The sequence below is a fragment of the Pseudorasbora parva genome, chromosome 21, assembly GCF_024679245.1.
Source record: "Pseudorasbora parva isolate DD20220531a chromosome 21, ASM2467924v1, whole genome shotgun sequence".
In the NCBI taxonomy this organism is placed as follows: Eukaryota; Metazoa; Chordata; class Actinopteri; order Cypriniformes; family Gobionidae; genus Pseudorasbora; species Pseudorasbora parva.
Genome location: NC_090192.1, coordinates 33,817,474 through 33,841,459, shown reverse-complemented (window position 1 = coordinate 33,841,459; position 23,986 = coordinate 33,817,474). Strand labels below are relative to the sequence as shown.

The 23,986-nt window shown below is 37.0% G+C and overlaps 2 protein-coding genes across 6 annotated transcripts in view; both read right to left on the bottom strand.

Annotated features, from left to right (window-relative positions):
* Positions 1-5,115, bottom strand: part of ttyh2 (tweety family member 2) — a 77,688-nt gene extending 72,573 nt beyond the window's left edge. For all 5 annotated transcript variants that reach the window (XM_067430153.1, XM_067430155.1, XM_067430156.1 and 2 more), the window contains exon 1: positions 4,680-5,115. In XM_067430153.1, the coding sequence (XP_067286254.1) occupies positions 4,680-4,808 (129 nt within the window). In that variant the 5' untranslated portion in view covers positions 4,809-5,115. The remainder of the gene's footprint in view (positions 1-4,679) is intronic.
* Positions 5,116-6,483: 1,368 nt separating this feature from the next.
* Positions 6,484-12,441, bottom strand: rpl38 (ribosomal protein L38). Its single transcript, XM_067430042.1, has 5 exons — positions 12,391-12,441; positions 12,186-12,211; positions 11,807-11,867; positions 9,589-9,711; positions 6,484-6,630 (listed from the first exon to the last, which is right to left on the bottom strand). Exons 2-5 carry the CDS (start codon positions 12,186-12,188, stop codon positions 6,605-6,607), a joined length of 213 nt encoding a protein of 70 aa, XP_067286143.1. The 5' UTR covers positions 12,189-12,211; positions 12,391-12,441; the 3' UTR covers positions 6,484-6,604.
* Positions 12,442-23,986: the final 11,545 nt, after the last annotated feature.

Here is a 23,986-nt window from a genome sequence, read left to right as displayed (position 1 = left end):
CTGCAGTTTTGGAGATGCTCTGACCCAGTCGTCTAGCCATCACAATTTGGCTTGTCAAACTCGCTCAAATCCTTATGCTTGCACATTTTTTCTGCTTCTAACACATCAACTTTGAGGGCAAAATGTTTGCTTATTGGTGCCATGATGTTTGCTTATAGGTGCCATGATGAAGAGATAATCTGTGTTGTTCATCATAATATAAAACCTGATCAATATATTAAAATAAAATCCCACATCACAACTTACAATGTGCTTGTCATTTGTAGGTTCAAAAGTGAAACACTAGGGTGCTATAAAACTCTTCTGTTTATTTCAACATCCCAACCAGCCTGATTGTCTCTTTGTCCAAAACAATGAAAATGGGTAGAGGATTCAGGAAAAATTCCTCACAATTCATTTATTTATTTATTATTTTGATCGGATAAATCAAACAGAAAAGACGCCGTGAACGATCATCTTCAAGTGGCTGTTTTCCAGCGAGTGTTTTCTATTTTTATCAAGTCAGACAATGGTCTTGTCGGTGTGTGACTGGATGGCTAATGTGCCTCTTCTTTTGAGGATCACGCTTTAAAAACAACAGCTTATGATCATTAAACTGCTCCTTCCACTTAATGTTCATTTACGGGGATGTAAAGATGTCTTATGGTCTATGAAACAAGGAGATGAGGTAGGATGGAAATGTATTTACAGATTTGTTTACTGCTAGCCTAAATGCACAAATGACTTGAAAGAACTTTATGATGTGTTTGCAACTTTTTTCAGTTCCAAAATCTGTTTCTACTTTTTGCAACTGCATGGATTACAACGACAGTTCTTAAATGTTTTTTTTTCTTCGTCAAGTCATACCCTTAACTCCATAAAGTCCCTGGCCATGTTCATTATACAGTCACATCTTGAAGTAAGGGTTTAAACTCTTGATCCAAGTTTGTAGCCTGATGTCAAGTGCCGTTCAATTGAACTTTTCCAAGCAGGAAGTTGGACGTTCCAATTTGAATGGAATGCAGCATGTGAGATTACTGATACATTTTATTGAGTTCTTTCCATATCATTCCAATTGTGTCTTTATATGTATAACAAATTAATGAAAGAGAAAACAGCGACAACAACAAAAGTCAGGAAATAGGCTACAACACCTGAGGGTCAGATGAGTCAAGTTAAAAGGAATTTCAGTATAGAGGTCACTAAAGCACAGATCTCCATCTGCATCTAAAATTAATAACCCTTATCTCTCATCATTTTAGTGTTTGCCAAGGCAAGCATCAATATTACTGCTGCTCATGCGCATGGATTTGAACTTATTAAACAAGCAATTGACTCATACAGAAATGAATGGTACCTCAAATCATGCGGCTTGATTAGGAGAGGTCATCAAAAGTCTATAAGGAACATCACGTTCATCTATTTTGACAAAGGCCAGTAAACAACAACCTAACAACCATCCAGAATCCACAACCTCACAGCAACACACTAAAATCTACTCAGACCATAGTTGGAACTGCATAGCAACCCTCTGGCAATCACCCAGAGTAAACATATTAATTAAAATGTATATTAAAAAGTCAAATTTCTTGCAGATTACAGTAGCCTGAACCACAAAAACAGCAATTACATATGGTGTCTTTAAATAAATGCATGGGCAAACAGCCCTTTGTGGTGTGAATCAAACAGATGCATCCTCTGTCTGGGATGGGGAGAAAAAACAGCTGTTAGTAATTCATTCCCGCAGGAAATAAGTGAATCATATGGACATATGACCTTAAACACATCTAACGCACAAACACATATCCACCCAGGCATAACTTGACGATTGGTCCTTTCTAGAATTGACGTCTACTTAGTTGCTGTACTCAGTGACCGACCGAAAAGGGATCTGCATCAACAACCCCCCACAAAAGCAGCAGCATGCATTTATTAAGATATTGGACAATATCCATATTTAAATGTATTCCACAAATTTACCCCCAAAATCAACACAGAAAATGCACAGAAACCATCTGCAGAATCCATCTGGGCCTGTTCATTGGGGAAGGTCTAAACATGGAGCAGAAAATATTTTCACTTGGGTCGGCGACAAATAAGGAGTGAAAGCATGCAAACTAATTAAACTGTATAAAATAAATTATATTTCATAAATAAAATAACAGATTTATACTCTTTAGAATGCTTTAATATATTTTGAAATTTAAATATATTAAATAATTAAATAAATCTAAATAGAAATTAACATATAAAAGAACTTATACTCTAGACTGTTTTAATATATTGTTTTAAATTTAATTACATCAAATAAATAAATATAAAAATTCAATAAATATAAATAAAATAACTGATTTTATACTCACAAGAGTTTAATATATTTTAAAACAATGATTCCATTAATTTAAATTAACAAATAAAATAACATTTTATACTTTAATATATTTTTTGAAATATAAATGTATGAAACAAATACATAAATAATTATAAATAAATATGCACAAATACAATTATTTCACACTCTGAAATGTTTTTTAACATTTTTAACAGATTATTAAAATAAAAAATACTGATTTTATACTCTATAGAATGCTTATATAAAAAATATTGTATGTACACACACATATATATGTGTGTGTGTATATATATCTATATATATATATATATGTGTGTATATATATATATGTGTGTATATATATATATATATATATATATATATATATATATATATATATATATATATATATATATATATATATATTTTTTTTTTTTTTTTTTTTTTTATTATTGTAGTTTTGATTTATTAAAAAGTTTTTTTGGCATACTAATTCTTTAAGTTACTGTTGTGATTTATTAAATTAATTGAGACCAATGGAAACCTTTTATAATCTGTCTCCAAAAGAAGCAATGGAACACAGAAATGGTCCCAACAGAATTTTCTTTACCAAGTCTGTCTCTCTCCTAATCATTTGGAACATTTAGTGTTGGCTATATTTCTGAAATTATAAAACAGTGAGTCTCTAAAGAGAGAACATCATCTGCCTGGTGCTCATAATAAACATTTGCAATTAGATATCAAGCACATCAGTCTCTTAGCCATGCAGAGCTCATATGCAGGGTCTTCCAGGCCATGCCTAAAACCCCATATAAGAGAGAGATCCCACCAGTTTCCTGTGCTTCTGAAAATCCATATTAGGATTCAAAGAGCAGTGTCAGCGGGAACAGAGCATTTAGATTCATAAACTGGGGGGGAAATGGGTTATGAAGGAGGATCCCCCGGGCCAACTGAATACGCCCCGGTGTTGATTCCGAGACGGCGGAGGACCCAGTGCGAGCGCCTGATTTCACACCACAGCATCTGGTCTCGCTCTGCCTCCATTTACACCATCTGCCTTAATAGAAACAGACAGCTACAGAAATGAGCACTCTGCCGCTCCATCCTCTCACACATTCTCCTCACTCATTCTCTAATCAACTGGATATGGACACAGGTCAGTGGAAGAACCACATCCTGATGATAACAAAGACATGTGAGGCGAGATTCAAGCAACTTAGTCTGGGTGAGAAATGGGTGTTTTAGTGACCCGATCAGAAGAATCTGGTTCAAAATAGGATCCAGTTGTGCTGTGAAATTTGGATATGACTGTGATTTTCAGGCAGGTATAGTTTACTTAATTTGTCCCGGCTATTCGAACCCATCAAAACCCCGCAGATAAAAATTACTGAGGTTTTAACCACGTTGCAACAGAAAGCATGCACTTTTCAGAGAGGCTGTTTTCCAGGGTAGAAACATGACTTGTGTTCAGTGTGCAAACAAATCAGACGCTTAACGCCATGTGAAAATGCATTCCATTTCATTCATTGTTCATATTGCATAAGGGCTCTCTAATCAAGGACGTCTGAATTTTTTTATTTATAACCTCTCTCATAAGTATGGCCACACAGTGAAAATTGTACCTTTAGAGGTATAACAGCTTGTGACTGGGGCAGGGCATCTTTGTAGCTTTTCTTTTACCCCTAAAAAGGTGCATATTAGTCGTTAAAACAAAATATGTCCTTTTAAGAAGACTATACTGCCCCAGTGACAGGCTGTTGTAGCTACCCTTAAAAGGCACAATTGTGACACCCCTTTTCTCTGTGTAGCTACATAAAATGCAGTCTTATTTTGTGTCAGCAACAAAATGGATGAAATTAAAATGTAAAAATAAAACTGTACAAAACGGAACATTTAAAAACGAATCCCTAATAGTCATACAAAGTAGATCTTAATGATAGGCTACTACAGTAACACTGGTCTAGAGTTCATTATATTCAGGTGACTTAACTTTATGGTTGGGCTCTCTCTCAAAACCCAAATGACAACTACATACAATTGAAGCTCTAATCATCTGTTGAACCACAAAATGTTGTCCAATATAGTAGCATTTGTGGACTCAAATTTGAGTCCAAAACACACTGGAAAAATAATCGAAATAATCAAATCCAAACTGACAAGAGTGTATTGTGCACGGTAATGTTTTATAACGTTAAGGGGTCACCACTCTCACTGAGGACTTCTGAAACATGTTATCAAGTTGCTCGATTTATGAACTATGACATGGAGTCCCAAAATATAAACTAGTACAATAGTACGGTGCGTAAAGCTCATCTTGACTGTGTTTGAACCATAAATCTCTGTAGATAGTAAAAACAGAAGGTCTGACCTGCTGGTAGTTCTCCTCTTGCGGTTTAAATGTGTGATCCAGCGGCTGAAACCGTAGATTCACATGAGGAAACTGGTGAAGCCAGTAAGTCCACCAAGGAGCGATATAATCAACCCGTGCAGACGACATCCTTCAGCAGTCAAGGAGACGAATAAATCACTTTCCCAGATAGAGACGGTCGGACAATTTGGGTGTTTCTTTCCCGTTAACTCTCCGCTGTCTCGTCTTCTCAAACAAAAGCCATGGGTTTTGGCATTAGAGAGACTGAGTACTGAAACTAAAGTGCTGAAAGGGACAAAAGAAGACCTCTAAACACTTCACCCAAATCGTAGCCCATGGGAATTCACGGGAATAGTGGAATTATTTCATTAAATCCTGGTCTCGTGCTGCAGCCATTCCTGCGCGTGTTGTACGCTCATTCTCGGCTTGTAACGCGGGAGCGAGCTTGAATGAGCGCACGAATGGGACTCGGGGCCGCGCCTGGATAGAAAGAGGATCGTTTCTTTCTTTTTCTTTTTTTTTTGTGGTGGTTTATTAGCGTTATAAACGAGATTAAGTAGACATTGAATATATTATTGGATTTGGAGTTGCTATAAAATACTTGTTTGAAAAATATATAAATGTTAAAAATAAAAATGACACAATGCTGCCATCTATTGGGCAAGTCAAGTAAGTGCAGACATTAGTACACAAGATCAAAATTTATTGCATTGTCAAATCAGCAGTGAACTTGAAAAGAAGGCCAGTAATTGCTAATGAATCTTATTTTTTTATTTAGTTTAAGATGATTTAATGCTATTTAGAATCAACGTTTTAAATATTTTACAATACATAGATATGGAAATTACATCCATTCCATCCAATGACCCACCCATAAAAAGTAACCTGTGTATTTCAAAGATAGACATACTGAAGTGTCCATGATCAGGGACATGAGGGAAAGTTTCATTTTCACTGCATCTATGGCAGTTTTCTAAATGTTGAGACCAGGGGTCCCCAAACTCGGTCCTGAAGGGCCGCTGTCCTGCAGTTTAGCTCCAAACCCAATCGAACACACCTGAAACAGCTAAACCAGTGGTTCTCAAACCTGTCCTTGATTACCACCAGCCCTGCACATTTTGTATGTCTCCCTATTTCTGACACACCCATTTCAGGTCTTGCAGTCTCTACTAATGAGTTGAATCAGGTGTGTTAGATGAGGGAGACATACGAAATGTGCAGGGCTGGTGGTACTCCAGGACAGGTTTGAGAACCATCGAGCTAAACAATTCCTTTTTAGGACCTAGTAAGACATTGATTAGCTGTTTCAGGTGTGTTTGATTGGGTTTGGTGCTAAACTCTGCAGGACAGCGGCCCTCCAAAACAGAGTCTTGGGACCCCTGGTTTAGACTAAATAGTATTTGGTATAAAGTCTACCTAAACATCATAAGAGATTGCAATTGTGTTAGGAGTTTAGGGTATACAGCACGTGATTACTCAGCTGAAACGTTCACAATTTAATTAAAGCATTTGGGCTTAATTTCAAAGTACAAAAGTCTATTATACTCATCAAGACAAGCATGTATTTGATCAATTTAGAAACATTTAATTTTTTTTTTTTACAAAAAAAATATTTTAAACATTGTTAAGTTTAAAGAAACTAGATAAATTAAAAAGAGTAGTATTAAGATTGCTTTTGTAAAAATGCTAGTATGTGCGGACAAATTTAATGTGTCCTTAAATACCCATTTCATGTATATATTATTTATATTATATATACACACATACTGAACATAACATTTTTCATGGGAGTGTGTACTTTACACAACCTAAACCATTATTATTTTTATCAAACAGATCAAAAACTGTGACCAGTATAGAAACACAGAACGCATTCATTTTTTTTTCTTTCAATTTTATTCCAACATTTTGTACAAGAGAGACATCTACTTCAGCTCCTTCACAGCCAGACCTGAAACCAGAGAAAGAGAGAGCAGTCACATTAACAGGAATTCTGGTGAGGGGACTGAGTCAAGGTGTTACAGCTGTAAGTGTTGGTGAACCGGTGGAACTGAAATCTCGGAGTAATGCGAAACTCAGCACTTGGTCCATCATTGATCTAGCAAGCGTGTAAATGCACAGTGGGCACAGAACAAGCCCAAAGTGTTTGGACAACTTGCACACACCCCACAAACACCAGATGTTTCCAGTCAGCTGGGATCATTTAATGGATCTTTAAATAAATAAATACAATGCAAACCAATTTTTGAATGAAATGACTCAACTCTGGGTTCAATGATGAATTCACATTACAAGGTCCACTACATATTAGGGCTGTCACTTTTTATTTGACGTGATTTATGACGTTAAATATCCATAATCGAACTATAAATAAACTATCCAGTTTTTAAAGTGCCATATAGCGTAATTTTTTTACAGTCTATAGGTGCGTCTAATCAGTTTAAAAATCCAATCCGAATGAAAATGCTCCATATAAACATCTCTGAATAAAAACGCCCAAACCGAATGAAATCGTAATCGGTTTGAGAGGGGTGGGATAAACTTTTTCATGAACCGATCAAATGAAAAATGTTACTATGTAAACGCCCTGAGCTGATTGCTTTTCAGTGCGTGTCCTTATATGACGTGATACACAGCGCACGCCTTCACCACTGAAGAGCAGTGATGCGCTCTCACCAGGCTATAATGTTGACAAAAGGGGAAAGTGCATTTTTCTGAGGGGTTAACTTTTTATTTCGTAAGCTAGGAAGATAATGTTGGAATAATGACAGACACAACCTGGCTCTCCAGGCGTTTGTCCCAGGCACTTTTTTACTTCAACTGCGCCTGACAGATTTTTATTTTTATTTATTATGATTATTGCACTTTACAACAAAATAAATAGCTTTTATAAAACCATTTTAAGTACTGATGGTCATTGAGAGTTGCTATGGCATCTGTGAACACATTCCAGCTGCTGGAGAGGACAGCGTGAGCCACACTTGATCCAGATCAAGGAGATCGATGTGTTTCTATCAAACAATATAAAAATTAATTTGGCTAGGCTATAGGCCGTACTCCTGCTGCTGTTTAAGTTGTCACGTATGTATACGAATACATTGCTTGATATTGGATCTCTGTTCGAACTCGAAATGACAGCCCTACTACATAAAAAATAAATATAATTCATTACATTTATATAGAGCTTTTCTAGGCACTCAAAGCACTTTACATAGAAGGGGGAATCTACTCAACCACCACCAATGTGCAGCATCCACCTGGATGATGCGACGGGAGCCATATTGCGCCAGAACGCTCAACACACCAGCTTATGGTGGAGAGGAGACCGAGTGATGAAGCCAATCAGGATATGGGGATTATTAGGAGGCCATGATGGACAGGGGCCAGTGGGCAAATTTGGCCAGGATGACGGGGTTACACCCCTACTCTTTATCGAAGGACATCCTGGGATTTATGACCACAAAGAGTCAGGACCTCGGTTTAACGTCTCATCCGACAGATGGTGCACTTTGACAGTATAGTGTCCCTATCACTATACTGGGGCATTAGGACCCACACAGACCACAGGGTGAGCACTCCCTGCTGGCCTCACTAACACCTCTATCAGCAGCAACCTAGTTTATCCAGTTGGTCTCCCATCCAGGTATTGACCAGGCTCAGCCCTGCTTAGCTTCAGTGGGAAACCAGTCTTGGGCTGCAGGGTGATATGGCTGCTGGCAATACATAATTTGTTGGATACATAATAGGGCTGGGACAACGCGTCGATGTCATCGATGATGTCGACGCAAAAAATACATAGACGCAAAATATGCGCGTCAATTCGTCAGACTCAAAATAAAGATGGTGGCGCCGGAGAGTAGTAGCAACCATAGATATACATAATTAAGTATATTATGTAATTAAGTATATTTTTTATTATGTATATCTATGGTAACAACACGAGTGGCTCCTCAGACTTTCAGAAGTGCAAGGCTTGCGGGTTGGCTGACGCGGCACTGCTGCTGCTATTGATGCGGAGGGAAGCCCTATTCTTAATGTTAAACATAAATAGCCTACTGACACAGCAAAGACAACGTCGGCAGTAGCCTATATCATATATACCATATATCTATGATATTGACGGCACAAGCAGTGTGCAAACTCCAACCTGTTTACGTGGGAGCCGAAACAAAAACGGACACGCCACGCAGCCGAGACGCTCACGGCACGCTTCAGTGTCCCCGGATTTGATTAACCAACTTGTTGATATTTAATCGATGGGCATAGCCTGTAGGCTGAGTTGCATACATAGAAAAATCGTATATTGTGTTTCTTTGTTATTGGTTTATACTTAGCTATTTATTTGTGTGTGTGCACTTTGTTGTGATTTTATTGAATGCATTGTTCTTGTATAGTCTTTTACTTTGGAATTTTAAAAGCAATCAACATATATTGGAATGTTAAGGAATTAGTTTTTTTCATTCAGATAATTAAATCAACATGTATAAATTGCTATTAGGCAATTAATGGGGAGATAATCGAATTATAACCGAATCGGACAGGGAAAATTAATCGATAGATTAATCGATGAACCGAAAAATAATCGCTAGATTAATCGTTAAAAAAATAATCGTTTATCCCAGCCCTAATACATAATATATATCCAACAAAAATGACATTCCTACAGTCAAACGTGTTACCTAAATCTGTGATTCTAAACCAGGGGGCCACAAACACCAAGATGACTTAATGTGCCATAAAGTCAAAGGCTAAGTTTATCCACTGGTATATAACATTTCTGCAAAAACATCATGCTGCACTTAAGCACCAGATTATGGATTCAGATCTTTTTTGCAATAACCATTAACACTATTAGATCTGTCAAATTTAAATTTCATCACTGTAATTTCATTCGGTGTTGAAGACTGACCTGGTGGCAGGGACTGCTTGAGCTTCTCAGCCTTCTCTTTGTCTGTGATGACCAATGTGTACAGGTATCTGCTGCAGCGGACCTTGAACTTCACATTGTCTTTGTTCTTCTTGATCTTGACAGCTGTTGGAACGACGCGTGATTTTTAGAGAAGTCCTAAATAATATTGAACATTGTTCTAAGAGCTAATGCAGAAGTTGATTATGCTCAAAAATGTTTGAGGTGCAGAATCATTTGCCCATCAGGCGTCACAAACTCAAGGTATCCGCAGTTCAGTCCTTATTGTACATTAGGACTTTTTAGGGTGCTTTCACACTTGGTTCCATTGCTCGCCCCTTCCTCTGCCCCCACTAGATTGTGGTCATATATTATTTGGGTCCAAACCGGGGTTTGTTTGCAAAGCAGCAGCTGTTTACACCGTTGCTTAGTAATCACAGCAAGCGTGAAGGCAGCAAAATGCATAATGTAGCTGAAGGCGAGCAGAAATGAGATAGAGCTCTCTGCTTGCAGTATGTCAGTGACTTTAGGTATATGATTAAAACACATTTTAATAAAATCATGTCATCAATAGCGGTTCACTTCCGAGATTTTTTACGATCACACCAGCAGCAACCTTACTGGATTTCACATAAACCAAACCCCAGACAACCTTTTTAAGCAGACTCTGGTACGGTTCGCAGGTGCACACCAGAGATCAGAAGACAGCGTTCAAATCATCCAAACTAACCGAACTCTAAAGTCAATCAAACCTGAGTGCGCACCAAAAGTTATAGTGTGAAAGCACCCTTAGACCAACAGTACAAAATCTGTTCAATCCTTAGCCAGTGCTTGTCTACCCAGCTCCTGAAAGATCCCAGTACTGCACATTTTGAAGGTCTATCTTATTTAACATGCTCATTTTAAACAGAGACAGCTATAAGTGTTGGTGAACCGGTGGAACTGAAATCTCAAGAGTAATGTGAAAATCAGCACTTGGTCCATCATTGATCTAGCAAGCGTGTAAATGCACAGTGGGCACAGAACAAGCCCAAAGTGTTTGGACATCTTGCACACTATGGCCCTTGCCTTGACCATACTAGCACAATTTCATCTTTCTCTCAGTTGTGGCGTTCTGTCCACAAAGAGATGCTGTTTTTGTCTGTAATTTGTGGATAAATATTAAGGTTGATTTCACGTAGTGAGGACTGTGAAAACAATGACACGTTTAGTCATGTGATCTCACACACAAATACCTATGATTATTCCAGCATTGTTGTGCCAGCAGTTTCCTGTCAGTTTTGCTAAAGAGAAATAATGTTAAGGGAAGAGATCATTCAAAATGAGTTTCCCTATCAAGCCTGTAACATACTAGCATGACCAAGTTCACGTGCACATTTGCATCCTTTTGTGCAGATGTAAATTGTGTATATCTGATTAATCTCATATAGGACGTATTTGGAGTTTATTAATCCGCTAGCTAAGTTATGCAGGGTGGTGTATTTAGTTTCAGCTCAAATACAATGTCCGATATTTTTTAGAGGTTAGAGTCGGTTATTTTGTTTCTTTTTCAAAGACATTTATGCATCATAATCTAGTAGCTATTTTTAATAGTCATATGTATTTGCATAGACATCTCATGTTTGTGTCGGCATAAGTTTTCATAATGGTCTTAAATTAGTAATAATAATTACATCTAAATGCCTTTTGGAGTTACCCACTTCAATGCAACGAAGTCATAATCACAGCTTCAAAAGTGGGAATTACAAAATTTCTAATAGCGCATGAAAGCAGCATAGACTCACCTGTCTAATAAAAAAAAATATATAAGCATCTTTGGTGTTTTCATGGTTTTTACCAAATAAAACCAGAAAGCAAGGGTAACGCAGGTATGATGTCATTGATAGGGGACACACAGACAGGGTCTGTGTACTGGTTTAAATGGCTTATTACTCAGGATTTAAACATTCTTGGAAACATTTGGGATGATGGAAGTACACAGTTCAGAAGAAGTCTCATTGTTTGTGGTTTTTGGCTAGTTTAACTTTAAACAGAGGAGGGTCAGACATTCAAAATGTTAAGTCCACCATGAATGAGATACACTGCCATCAGATTTGAGATATCAACAGTCCACATAGGCGTATAGTCACAATATACAGTCATAAACCAGAAACACATGAAATGAAAAGCCTCCTCAGAGAGCATAAATTCACTAGTGAACTTTATCTGAAACTAAACTTACACTTTGCATCCTTCCTCCTTGCTGTAAGCAGGAAATCTTTGATTTCTTCAATTTTGCGTGGCTGTAAAGAAAGAGAACATTCCCATATAATAGCAGTCAAATTATTCTCAATGTGTTAGAATCTTAATTACGGTTTCTCAACAACTTCAGCTTTCCCGCTTGCTTCTCATTCACCAACATCTCTAACGTTACGTTAGATCACCCATGAGCGCGACAATCTTTTTAACCATTAGCCACCTTCTGCGTTGCAGAGATCCTATTAACTACTTTCAAGTCAATATTAGCAGATTAATTTAAACAAATGGCCTCTACAACAGATACAAATATGAATTTATCAATTTGTAAAACACTACAAATGCAAATACAAACACATTCTCACCATTTTGTTTCAGGTGCGGCTCGACCCTGCAATGGAACAAAACAGGCTTTATTGTAACTTTTCTACAGAACTTCCGGCAAATATTCCGTTTAATGACAAACTTATACATGTTTTTTCACAATGTACATTTTTTAAATGTGTATATTGATGGATGGAAGCAGATTTACACGGATTGTTATGACAGAGCTAAAATGCTAACACTTACACGTCCTGCGAGCGAGGGGGGAAAAGGGGCGGGACTTCCGCGTGATTCCGTATTATAAACAGCATACGGTGGCTCGAGAGGGACGCTTGTACAGCAAATCAAAACTCACAGTGACATCTACTGGATAAGTACGGATATATTTTCATGTCATATATTAACTGTACATTAGACATTAATCGAGACTATTTTGAATTTTGAACAATAAAAAAACAGTTGTCACCATGAGGCTAATTATTAAATAATAATGTATATTAAAAAACTTGTTATTATTGTTGCTGTTGTTATATTGTTGTTGCTATGTCTACACTGCATATTTTGAAAAAAAAAAGAGAAAATTAAAATTGTAGATCACTTAAAATAATAATAATAATAATATTAATAATAATAATAATAATAATAATAATAGTAATAGTTTAAAAATAATAATAATAATAATAATTGGTAGGCTACATTCCCCTGTATGGGCAGAGGCATGTATACATTATTCCTTAAATCTCATATGTGTGTTACACATATCATTAATATATATATATAGTTTACAGCATCATTACTCCAGTGTCACTTGATCCTGCAGAAATCATTCTAATATGATAGTTTGTTATCAATGTTGGAAACAGTCGTGCATCTTAATACATTTTTTTTAACCTGTGATACTTTTTTTCAGAATTATTTGATGAATAAACTTTTTTTTTTTAAATACAAATCTTTTGTAACAATATCAAAAGTTTGGGGGCACTATTTTTTTCTTTCATTTTTTTTGTTGTTGAAATAAAATAATATTGAGCAAGGATATGTTATTTTGATAGTAAATAGTTAATTGATATTAAATATTTAGTTAGAAAAGATCTCTAACTTAAATAAATGCTGTTCTTTTTAACTTTTTATTCATCAATGAATCTTGAAAAAAATACCACAGGTTCCACAAAATATCAAGCAGCATAACTGTTTCGACATTGATAATAACTGAGTATCAGATGATTTCTGAAGGATCATGTGACACTGAAGACATTTTTGATCAAATAAACGGCTTAAAGAGAAAAAAAACATTAAAAACAATAGTTTCCAAACTTTTGACTGGTACTGTGCCTATAGACCATTCATATTAGAAGAACCAACATAAACGAGTGAATCGTTGATTTGAGATCAGATTCTTTTTCAGTTCAAACAAGTTAAGCACATCTGTCATGCATGCGCATGCATCTATAATTCACACATCTGGCTTTTGAATTCATTTCACCTCATCTGCTGAATTCTTGAGTGACATCTGCAGCTCTTTGCACTTAATTAATAAAGGTAGACACCACCGTTGCCCTCCACACTCTAATTACTGTCCCAATGGCTCATATGTGTTTCGGCCCACGTAGAAGGCATAGGGCAGATCCCACAGCTCGCTTCCCTCCACTGAGCAGAATGCTGATTAGGTTCATTTGGCTCAGTCTATTTGCCGCTTCCATTCAGGGAATTTATTAAAGCCTGTCTGACCTCAGTCAGATGTTAACGAAGGTTTGGTGCAGGTTCTGCATTAAAACTTAAAATCTGAAAAGCATCAGATGGTTGATGAGGTGCAAAAGTCCTCATTGGTCTTGGATTACAGTGCTCGCAGGCTTATACAATACTATATTTTATCATTCTATATTACCTTTCCATATTTTTTGCAGACACTTTGATGCAATGGCACTAGATGGCAGATTATGCTCATGAAACAACGAGTGCTGCATGAAGCGTGAGAGCAAGAGAGGAGAGAGGGCACTCTCTGACCAGTTACTGAGCCTTTATTTTCCATCATTTCCACAATTCATTTCAGTCATCTGACTCCATTCCTCAATTTTAAAGAAATGAAAGCTGATTATTTCTGATTGGTGTGCTATTATGGAAGGATGTCTAATACCTGGAGAAAAATATTTGCTAGCATCTTCGTTCATTTCAGTTGCAGACCTTGACCCTTTGGATCAGACGTTTTCAATTGCTGATGATAACGTTCCTTTGAATCGCTATACAGGGACCCGAGGGATCAGACCAATATACTAGAAATGATCATCTTGGCAGCAAGGTTTGCATGGGCAGGCATATTTTCTTCAGAAAAAAAAAAAAAATTCATTGAGCAACCTGTTCAAAATGCTTACCTTGGGAATCTTTAATTCCCACAAGAGAGATACAGACTTCAGGGTCAGATTTCTGAATGTGTTTGCATGAAATAGCCAATAACTTACATGAAGCTGCCATAAGCGTATACCGTCATGAAAAATTGAGCCCCGTTCACAATGTCACGTCTAGTGTATAAACCAAACAACAACAATAATCAATAAAGAAAGAATTTATACCTGTATGATATTTAGCTGTAGCCATATTGGACCAGCGGTTTGGAAAATGAATGTATGGATGATTGAGCTGCGGGCGCAGCCTTCTGGTGAGGTGTGGGAATTCATTCGGCACAACACTCATTATGGGTACATGTTGAATGTACATGGCTGCGTCCAAAATCGCATTCTCTCTTAAATAGGTACTTATTTTGAATAAGTATTCACTTCACGACCAATAAAAAAAGTTTGTTCTACAGTATTAGTGTGGGTATGTAATGCAGACGTACAACATTCGCCATGCTGTCATTATCACGTGACCTACTAGTGACCTACCAGAGTCAGCTGCCATTCACTGCCATTCATTATTCCTCTCCTGTTGCCTCATGGGATAGTAAAGTATCCATTGTATGCACACTTCGGATTTCCGCCAGAAAAAGTAGGTCATCTGGGTATTTTTGCCTACTCTTTTATGAGTACTGTGAATTCAGACATACATTTTTGTCACATAGCCTACTATTTTTTGACTAGGGAAGTATGCGATGCAGCCTATTAGTTGTATACCCAAGATTTATTATAGCGGTGAATTATGGGATTAAATGAGTGCACTTGATAATGTCCACTATGGTTTTCGGATACCACTATGGCTGTGCCCTCAAATAGTGCCCTATTTTAGGGTATAGGGGGTGATTTGGAGAGTGTCACCAGAAGTCTCCAGCTCTCCATTGAATATAAATGGAACCGTGCCACTTTGTAGCTTTGTGTCACTGGCGGTATGTAGCTTGAAATGTCACCATCAATAAATTATTTTTTGTTGAATATAGCAGTATTTATTATATCCGTCTACAGATTTTTTTTTATTCATGTGCCCTCATATTTTTTTAATTCAAATAACTTTCCCTCCCTCTTACAGTGGCCTCTTCTCTTCTCTGATGATGTGTTTACTGGTCTGAGGGTGGGACAACCTTCACTCACAGGTCCACCAATCATCAAATCCCCATGGATAAATTGGGCCCTATCATACACCCGGCCTAATATATCACTAAGCGTGATGCAAGTGTTTGTTGCTAGTTTCAGCTTGATGCAGTTATAATATTCACTTCCTCGCGCCCATCTGTTCGTTCATGGGCATGCTGGTCAGAAAAGGAGGTGTGTTCAGTTGCATTGTTGGCACGTTGCTATTTTGAGGAACTGAAAACAACTGCACCATCGAAAATCCCAGTCTAAAGACAATAATGCAGTATTTTTTTTGTGTGTGTGTTATTTAAAGGGTGCGTAGTAATATGTACCTATAGTTAGGTGCACAATGTGTGTACACTCTGCTTATTACACACACACAGGGCAGCAGCACACAAACATTTTTAAATATTAAGGATAAAAGGATTTCTCTCTGAAGAAGCATTCAGTCTTTCCATGGCACCAGCGCAACTGGCTTTTAAAGGGAACTGGAGATGGGACTCTGATTTTTTTGTTTAATTTTTTGCACGCTACATCCAAAACACACCCATTACTCATTAAGAGACTAGATACAACCCTTTTAGACCATGCACCTGGCGTGCCAACAGTTTTTTCTGTCATTAAATTAGCAAAAGTTGATTCTGACATGCCCTAAGTGCACCTGCGCCATGCGCTTCAGACCATGTGCTCAGATCGTTAAAATTAGGCCCATTAAATCAAGTCCAGCACTACATTTTTTTCTTGTTCAAGAATCCTGTGTCACTCAAATATACTGTATGTCAAAACAAGGCTACAAACCCCCCCCCCCCCCCCATCCTTCCATCTAACTATCATCTTCCGCTTATCCGGGGCCGGGTCGCAGGGGCAACAGTCTAAGCAGATATGCCCAGACATTCCTTTCCCTAGCCACTTCCTACAGCTCTTCCAGAAGAAACCCAGAGGCATTCCCAGGCCAGCCAGGTGACATAATCCTTCTAGCCTGTCCTAGGTCTTCCCCGGGGCCTCCTCCCGGTGGGACGACCTCCCAGGAAGGTGTCCAGGAGGCACCTGAAAGCGATGCCTGAGCCACCTCAGCAGGCTCCTCTCGATGTGGAGGAGCAACGGCTCTACTCTGAGCTCCTCCCGAGTGATTGAGCTTCTCACCCTATCTCTAAGGGAGCGCCCAGTCACCCTGCAGAGAAAGCTCATTCCACCTGTATCAGGGATCTTGCTCTTTCGGTCATGACCCACAGCTCATGACCATAGGTGAGAGTAGGAACATAGAAGGATCTGTAAATCGAGAGCTTCGCCTTACAGTTCAGCTCCTTCTTCACCACGACAGACCGGTACATCGACTGCATTACTGCAAAAGCTGCACCGAGCAGTCTGTCAATCTCCCGTTCCATCCTTCCTTCACTCATGAAAGTGGCAAGCCACCCTTTTCCAACTTAGACCCATGGCCTCCGATTTGGAGGTGCTGATTCTCATCCCAGCCGCTTCACACTCAGCTGCAAACTGTCCCAGTGCACGCTGAAGGTCCTGGTCTGAGAAGGCCAGCACAACAACATTATCGGCAAAAAGCAGCAACAAAATCGTGTGGTCTCCAAACTCTCCGGCCCTTGGCTGCGTCTAGAAATTCTGTCCATTAAAAAGGATGAACAGAACCGGTGACAAAGGGTAGCCCTGCCAGAGTCCAACACCAATAAAGTTGATCATTAATATATATCCACATAAAAAGTTCACAAAACCAGTATGATTAAAATAAAAACAAGGACTGAGATGTTGTCCAGCATGCGCGACCCTGGAGCCAGGCCCGGGGTTGGGGCTCGTATGCCGGGCTCAGCCCCAATGAGCGACGTGGGTCCACCCTCCCGTGGGCTAACCACCTGGAGGAGGGATCGTATGGGGTCGGTGCGTAGTGGATCAGGCGACAGTTGAAGACGAGGCCCCCCACGACCCGATCTCTGGACACGAAACTGGTTTTTCCCCCAATAATTAGAAATGGTCAAACTGTCCTCCCAATATTTGACAATTCTTAATGTTGCTCTCCATTATGCACAGCTTTGTTTGTTGTCAACAGTCTCACTCCCAACTCATCAAATGTCTGACACTTGGTCAGGACCCCTCTGCGTCACATTTTAACGCACGGGGTACCCCTTTAGCGTCCTTTGTTGATGAGCAGGATGCTTTATTCATTTAAATGAGAAACTTTGGCATCATACATAGACGCGTTGGGCATACCATCATAATGAAATTATATACTGGGTTATGATTTTGCCATCATGACATGTTTGAGTATATTTATATATATATATATATATATATATATATATATATATATATATATATATATATATATATATATATATATATATATATATATATATATATATATATATATATATATATATATATATATATTTAAGCTATTTAGACACGTTTTAACATGTAACTCAACCCCATCCTAAACCTACCCATTTGTGTATTATATGATATAAAACACAGGCTATAAAAGGCAGATATGACTGCATGCATAATTTATTCAAAAAGTGCAAATATTCCAAGTTTTCCAAGGACAAAACTATTGATTTGTGTGAAGAAAATCCTCAAATGCGATCAGCGTCTCCATCCACTGAAGATCATGCACACATCAATATTTTTAAAATATGCGCCCCGAAGAAACTTTACATCAGATTTAATAGTGAAATCAATACCTGCGACCTAATTTTATTTACCTGCTACGTGTTTTATATTGTTGAGAAGTGAGTAGGTTTAGGGTAGGAGTTGGTTTAGTTGCTCCTAAATATAAAAGTAGCCAATAAACATTCTTAAAATCATATCTACTTTTACAAATGCAAAGAATTAAATGCGTCTTGATCTGAGCATTATAGGGAAACAATTGAAATGAATGGAACACCCTGCACGTAAAAAAATGACGCTAAATGGGTACCCCATGCGTTAAAAAGTGACACAGAGGGGTCCTGACCCAGTGTCAGACATTTGACGAGTAGGGAATGAGACTGTGTTGTTGTTGTTAGGATGGCAGACAGTTTAAAAAGTAAAAAGTCTGCCTCAGCGATCTAACAGCGCTCTTCAATGTCAAAATCATGGTCAATCAGATCAAACACACTGGGGCTTAATGTTCACTGAAGACGAGTGTGAATTCCAGCGTAAGCATTTAATATTTAACAACTGTTTTACGATGGAAATGTTTAATGACCCACAGTAACAGCGATGCAAAATATTATTAGCAAAGAGTTTAAATGGATGACCTCACAACTGGGCTATAATTAGACAATTATACCTGTTAAATACTTTATCCTTATCTTTATATCATTATTTGTGGCTGTTTCTGCTGCCTACACCTCAACAGTCATATCTCACACAAATGTTGCGTCATCATTCCTTTTACATCTTATAAGCACGTAACACTTCTTTATTCACTTAAATCCATTTTAATCCTTTATTTTACCTTTCATTTCATTTTTGTATAGCTAGCATGGTGCTCAATTCCAATGTTTTTTTTTTTTGCCATTTATTTTTCACTTTTCAAAATGAATCTTTGCAACAAAATAATCTCCTTAGGCATTATTCACAATTGACTACCACAGCAGCACGGGGCTTTCCTTACACACCGTCTGAGCCATTAGAAAAGATGCGTGCCAAGTCTTCAGGCTCCATTTTGACTAACGTACATCGTCTGTAATGATACGCAGTCCATCACTCAGCCATTCAGGTGAGACAAACACAAGCTTACAGTGTGTATAGCCAGAAGTAATGTGTGGTGCTGGCCCAGCATCAATCATAGTTTGGATTCTGCTGGAACCATAAATAGGAATAAGAAGCAGGGTTCATCCAACCATCATTAGTTTTGCTCAACTTAATTTCATCCTTAATTTCAAACCTGTAGCGCTGTAGGGCTACACTGGGATGGTAATGTATATGTCTGGAACTGGAATAAGACAAGAGCCCCTGGAGTGGAAATAGCACTGGTGGAATGGAATTCTCAATTAGGTTTGCATAGGATCGGTTGAGGATTTTACACTTAAATACGGAATCGAACCAAATGTAAGCGTTCCCGTGAGTTCTTGGCCTACACGCACATTTTCTTCCGTATATATTTAAACAGTTCCACAACAGGGATGAATTCATACACTACTTTTGACAAGGGATTTTCCCTCATCTTTATATGCATTATGTGCATCGATCGGGAAGTATTGATTCTCACATCCTGGATTATAAGATGTTATCTGAAAGCAATCATACTGACTTCAGAGGACGAATGACGTAATTTTTGCAAGGGAACAGGAAAGGCTTTTTCATCATGTGATGATGAAACATCACAAGCCAATCACTGCTGGAACCAAGTACACTGAAAAAAATGACTTTGTGGTATGGTAAAATCTATTACATTAATTCATGTAATTATTACATTGTAAAATTAAGTTTAAGTTGGAACTATATATCTTAAGTAAAATGTACACAGTCTATTCATGTAATAACTTAACTGAGAAAAAAGAGTAAATTTTATCATATATTTACAAATAATATTTAATGTTTTATAGTCACAGCACATTCACCTAAAATAGTAAGTAAATTTTACTCTGAAAAGCAAAGTGCATTTGAAAATGCGCACAGATTTTTCGCAAAGATCCAACATGTTCAGTGGTGGCAGAGATGGTCATTTTGGGATGTTGCTTTTATGTGGCTGACTTATTCTCAATAAGTTTTAACTTTTCACTGAACGTGAGTATTAATCACAATAAAGGTAGCCAATGCTACATAAGTTCTTATTGAGAATTAATAGAGTTTTTTTTTATGTCACCATTATGGCGATTAGTGTTTTCTTTAGTTGGGCAGTTTGGCGACTTTTTAATGTTAATGTTTCTCTCACTGCTGTGACTGAGTTTGCTATGGCAAGAAAAGCAGAGAAAACATGATCAGATGCTTTTGGCCGCTTGATGATCAGAATATGATCATTGTGTAGTGGCTTAATTCACCAATCTTATACGTGAATATGAGCAATATACTATTAACCTTGTTTTATTCTAGAAAAGATCCAGCACAGTTTTAACCAGAAAAGTTGAATACAATTTATAACAGACTGTACACTAAGCACTTTGAACATCTGCAAGCTTTTCTCACACACAGATATCAAGATTCAGCCTAAGAATCTCATCAATGGTGACATGCTTCATGCCACAATGCATTCTGGGAGCATCATGCAAAACTAAGAAATATCAGCAATATTCACTTGGGTTTGTAATTGGATGCAATGGTAATCTGAGCGAAAGTTACAATCTATAGATGAGTATTGCCAGTGCAATTTACTTGTGTATTTTACATAAAAAATAAGTGGTTCTAGTAAATAAATATTACTTAGAATAGCCCGAGTAAATATTACAAGCACTTTCTGTGTGGAAAAAGTTTCCTAGCTTTTTTTAAGTAAATGTCACTCCAAATTTTTTTCAGTGTAAACATTAAGAAAAATATTCAGCAGGGATGCAAATTGACCAAAAGTGACAGATGTTCATATTGTTACGAAAAATAAAATAAAAGCTGTTCTTTTTAACATTCTATTCGTTCAACCTGGAAAAATACATTTCCACATAAAAATATTAGGCAGCACGTTTTTTAATCATTCATAAACTAATTAAAAATGTTTTTTGAGCAGAAAATCAGCATATTAGAATGATTTCTAATGGATCATGTGACACTGAAGAATTACCATCACATGTATAAATTACATTTTAAAATATATTTAACAAAAAAGATTTTTATTTTATTTTGTGATAATATTTCATAATATAACAGTTTTTTTACAGTATTTTTGTTCAAATAAATGCGTCTGTGAGCATATAAGAGACAGCTTTCAAAAACATTACAAAATGTATACTAACCCTAAACTTTAAGACAGTAGTTTACATTTTATTTTGTATGATTCAAATTTAGGATGTTAATCATTAATCAACACTTTTTTGTTGTTAACAAATTGCACAGATGTATTTGATATCGTTCATGTGGTGAACTATAAAACTTGACGTTTCCTCGCGAAACTTTTGCGTCCCAAAAGGAGTTTGTTTTTTTGTTTTTTTTGTGATGGTTTTGTCATCACATCAGGATGTTCACGGGTAAAGCCAAGGTGTTTACATTCTTCTTGTGTAAAATACAGAAATAGTTGTTACATGCAAATTTGGAGTCTTCCATATGTGTTCCGCAGTATTAATGTTAACCATAAAGACATGAAAGACATGATGTTAAAGAATATTGCACCTATTTACTCAAGGAAAAAAAACATCTTTTTAAAAAATCATCACATTTTAGTTGCTACTTTTCACTTCTCCACACATTAGTATTTTAGCATCCTGTCAGCATCCTTTTCTCAAAGTGACACTCTCCTCACTTCCTGTCTTTAGCTGTCTGCCATGTGCCAACCTGAAGCCGCCCATCTATGCTGGTGCCTGCCGGCTTTTCTTACCGTCCATGTGCCTGTCAGTCTTCCAGAACCTGGCTTCCAGCATTTCTACCCACTTTGTCAGTTCTGGTCGACAGCAGGACTTTTTCAGTTGTCTGTTCCGCTCTTGGCTGAAATGGAGCGTTCTGTTGCCGGCACCACTTAATGTAAAAAGGAATGCCTGAGTTGCTGAATATATAGTATGCACCAGAATTTATACTGTATTAGTACATCTGACACACTGGACTGACATACGCCGGAGACATCTGATGATAGATTTGGCCACATTTACCGTCTTTATCATCCATTTGGCTGAATCAGAGCTTAAAAAGATGAAAAGTGTTGGGGTTATTGTTCTCTGATGAGAAACTGCAGCTCTAATGGAATCAGGCACCTGAATTTTCTCTGACTGCCTCTCTGAATCACTGTCTCCCATCTAAGTGTTTTTCTTATTACCTGAACCAGGGAGCTGAGCCAGCAGGTTTCCATTTAGCTAATCAGACTTTTATATGTACATATATCCATATATGTCATCATTCACATTATAGCATATAGTGGAGCATTACTCCTTGTAATACCAGGCATCTCCTGGGCATACTTATGCTCTAATTGGACAATGTATTGCACTATAACAGGGCTTTCTTTTGAGGACTGGGATATTCAAATTAAAATTCATAATTATCATACTTTATGTTTTTTTCCAGCTGCTTACACACAAAATCCGTACTTGTCACACAATTTCTGAAACCTGACACTCAAACAACAGGACCACACACCAAATCTGCAAAACCATACACTAATTCTCTATGCAACAAACATAATCTAAGAGGAAGTCTCTTGATTTCTTTTTTCAAACATAGCCACATCAAAATGCCACACTAATTCATCAGTGCCTCACACTAACTCATCATTGCTTTACTTACACCAACCAATCATGGTTTTAGAATAGGCCAAAGGTCAAGTGATAGGTTTTGAACAATGGATGCAAGCAACAGAGTGAGGGGAGTTGGAGACATAGCCTTGAAAAGTGCAGTTGGTAAAAGCTGTAAAACTATAATTTGAAGCCAATGTATTCACAGGATAAAAAAATAAAAAATAAAAAAATAAATAAATTGATTATATATAAAATGTGAAAATACTATATAGCCAACATATTTTGTTTAATTATTTAAAATGCATTCTAAAAAATATTTTGCATTAAAATTACTGTGTGCAGGAAGACATTTTTTATATATTTTTTCATTATTGTGATAAAAAAATACATACATTTAATCAAATAAAAAATATTTATTTATTTAAAAATATATATATTTAAAATTGCCATTTATTAAGAAATCCATTTCCTTGTATTTGAAGTATTTGGCACCATTACGCAATTATTCTACTGTAAAAAAATTTTTTGAAAAAAAGTTATCTGGTTGCCTTAAAATTTTTGAGTTCATTGAAATTAAAATTTTGAGTTAATACAATGAACATTTTTTGAGATTCGACAACCTTTATTAAAATATTATTAAAAGATTTTGTAAGCATCTTGGATAATGTTTTATTTCTGATCACGCAGTGAAACATGCCAAATAGTGCTATTTTCATGATTTATCACAATTTTTAGATACATTTTCAGATACAATAATATTTTGAGTTTCTATATATTAAACAAATTTCCTTCATTGTATCAACTCAAATTTTTAATTTCAATAAACTCAAAATATTAAGGCAACCAGGTTACTTACTTTTTTAAGTTAAACCAACAAAAACCAACAACATTTTTTTTTTACAGTGTACATATTTGTGCTGATGATTATGGGTAAGTAGAAAATGAACTCGATCTTGTCTAAATATACCTTTTTAACTCAAGTCAAAAGAAAGCCATATTTAATCTGAGCTGATCTGTGGCTTAGTAGTAATTCTG